At 36.0% G+C, this 2796-nt stretch overlaps 1 protein-coding gene across 1 annotated transcript; it reads left to right on the top strand.

Moving 5' to 3' along the window:
- Positions 1–516: 516 nt before the first annotated feature.
- On the top strand, positions 517–2332 carry LOC145038938 (exopolygalacturonase-like). The gene is made up of 4 exons (XM_078987141.1): positions 517–677; positions 796–1104; positions 1342–1857; positions 1969–2332. Exons 1-4 carry the CDS (start codon positions 549–551, stop codon positions 2194–2196), a joined length of 1182 nt encoding a protein of 393 aa, XP_078843267.1. The 5' UTR covers positions 517–548; the 3' UTR covers positions 2197–2332.
- Positions 2333–2796: the final 464 nt, after the last annotated feature.

Consider the following 2796-nt stretch of genomic DNA (forward strand, 5'->3'; position numbering starts at 1 on the left):
AATTGTCTTTTAAGAAACTATTTGATTTGTATGAATTATTTTTTATTTTTTATTTATTTATTATTTTTTTTTCCGATTTCAATTATTAGATTTTCGTAGTCAAACATCCAAAACAACGAATTTTTACAAATAAAAAAAATTCATAGATGACATACACTTTCGCATATAATCACAAGGGAAAATGATGACCATTTTGGTCAATTTTCATTTTTATAGTTATATTGTGAAAAACTTTTAAAAAACAACTATTCTGGCCATTTTCTTCTAAGCTAATACTCATATTTTCAAATATATTATATATTAGTTAATAATTAATAAATTAATAAATAAGTTATAAATGCTGACCAAACGATTCACTTATTTTCGGGTCTTTTTTAATAATTCTAACATATATTACAATATAAATATAGTATTGAGTAAATCAAGTAAAAGATAAGGAGACACTAAATTTACGGAATTTAAGTACGTCAAATTTGGAGCTTTACGCCTTTACTATATAAGTTCCTAAGAAATCAGGAAAACATATCAATGCACAACAAACAACAATAATGGTCTCCTTCATCCATTGGCTTCCGTTCTTGTTGATTCTCGCCGATGCCCGGAGACCTCACATTCTGAAAACCTTCAATGTCATGTCTTATGGTGCACGTCCCGATCGAATCACCGACAACAGCATGGTATATACATTCTTGATTCCGATTCCTCACTTCATCATCATTTCATATAATCCTTATCAAGTTCTTCAGATCTCCACTTGATTTACACCTGTGAAATTCTCCGATCTGTTTTCATTAGGCACTTCTTCGCGCATGGAATGATGCTTGTGAGCACGACGGCGGAGGTAGAGTTTGGATCCCGAGAGGTGAGTTCAAGCTTGATTCCGTCGTGTTCGTCGGACCTTGTAAGGGACCTGTAGATTTTGTTATCAGAGGATTGCTTGAAGCTTCAAGTGATCCATCTAAGTTTTTCGTTGATCACTGGATCAGTTTCAAGTATGTCGATCAGTTGGTGGTCCGAGGCGGCGGTTATTTGCTTGGTAACGGCCGTTCAGCATGGCGGTTCAATGACTGCGCCACCAATTCCCGCTGCAAACCACTTCCAGTCGTAAGTCCATCCATTTTTTCCCTGATTAAAACTGTAACCATTTTGCAAATCTGGAATCCGAAAAGCGTAGTGACGTTAATTTCTAAGATCGATTCATTTGACCATAAAAAAAAGTTTGTAACGGATGTTAAAGTTCATGGTCAAGATTGAAGAAAGTTGAATGTCATGCAATTCTAACTAAAGTCACGTTCATATCAATTTAATTCTGATATGTTTTTTTTCTTTAACTTGTAACAGACTATGCGATTTGATTTTGTGTCTAACTCAAAAGTAAACAACATCCACTCAATCGACAGTAAAAACGCTCATTTCAATCTATTCGCATGCCACAACATGAACATGAGCCACATTCGGATCCTTGCTCCAGCCTCTAGCCCAAACACCGATGGAATCCACATCGGGAGCTCAAGCAAAATCAAGATCACAAACAGTCTCATAAGCACCGGTGATGATTGCATATCAATGATTGCAGGTAGCAAAGATATCATGGTTTCAGAGGTCCATTGTGGGCCCGGACATGGGTTTAGCATCGGTAGCCTAGGTGGGTCCCACAATGAAGAACACGTAAATGGTATAATTATACAAAATTCCACTTTAAGAGGTACTCAAAATGGATTAAGAATCAAAACATGGGCACCCTCTCCACCAAGCCTCGCTTCTGATTTTACTTTTGAAGATATCATCATGGAGAATGTAAATAACCCTATTTTCATCGACCAACAATATTGTCCGCAGCCTCCTTGCAACGGCCAGGTAATGTTATTATTACTCTTACACTGATACAATATTATTGAACTGTTATATAAGCTACCAAGCAGAAAGTTGGCTGTCTATCTAACGAGGTTTGTGATGTTTGTTTCGTAGGCGCAATCGAATGTTCAAATAAGGAATGTGACATTTAGAAAAGTGCATGGGACATCGAGTTCTAAGATTGCAGTTAAAATACAATGTAGCAAACACGTGCCATGCGAAGGTGTCAACCTCGTGAATATTAACTTGGAATATCGTGGGCCAGAGGGTCCTGTGTCTTCATCTTGCTTGAACGTTAAAGGGAAATCATATGGTCGACAACTTCCAGCGGGGTGTTTGTAGCAAATTAAAGTTTACTTGTTTTTTTTATTATAAAATTAAGAAAACCTGAAGATGTTTAAATTTAGCTCGGGTTGTTTGTGTAAATGAAACTTTGGAGGATTTTGTAGTGGGATTTCCTTGTTTTTTTCTTTTTCAATCTTGTTTGGCTTTTTCCTTTTTGGTCTTTCAAAAACATTATTTGAACATTCGTAGATCATTGCGGACCCGTGAAGTGTTTGGATAACGATGCCTTTTTTTAAGATTGGTTGGTCTGGTTATCATGCCACCTCTGTTTCACGCCTGAAACGTGAAGAATATACTCTTTAACCTGATGAAATTAATAGTAAAATCATCTTAGATTAATTGGATTGCTAGTCTTTTTTTTGTCTAATTAATCAATTTTAAGTTAAATTCATATTTTATATAATACTAGATTATGGAATTATAATATTCAGGTTTTATGAATTATTTACACTACAAAAAATAAAGGTATTAGCGGTAACACCAGCCTTTAGCGGCGACAACTAGGTTCCACGTTACTTGTCGCCGCTAAATTCGTCGCCTCTAATACCTTTGCTCTGCGATCCGTATCAAATGTCATCTGCAAATCCTGTCCGTTCG

The sequence above is a fragment of the Lactuca saligna genome, chromosome 4 (assembly GCF_052625555.1).
Source record: "Lactuca saligna cultivar CGN05327 chromosome 4, ASM5262555v1, whole genome shotgun sequence".
Classification (NCBI taxonomy): Eukaryota; Viridiplantae; Streptophyta; class Magnoliopsida; order Asterales; family Asteraceae; genus Lactuca; species Lactuca saligna.

What these genes read in the sequence shown, in the direction of transcription:
- LOC145038938 (XM_078987141.1), top strand. Translation starts at nt 549, where the DNA reads ATGGTCTCCTTCATCCATTGGCTTCCGTTCTTGTTGATTCTCGCCGAT. An exon ending in GAATCACCGACAACAGCATG is followed by an intron (nt 678 to 795) that starts GTATATACATTC and finishes TGTTTTCATTAG; the next exon opens with GCACTTCTTCGCGCATGGAA. An exon ending in GCTGCAAACCACTTCCAGTC is followed by an intron (nt 1,105 to 1,341) that starts GTAAGTCCATCC and finishes AACTTGTAACAG; the next exon opens with ACTATGCGATTTGATTTTGT.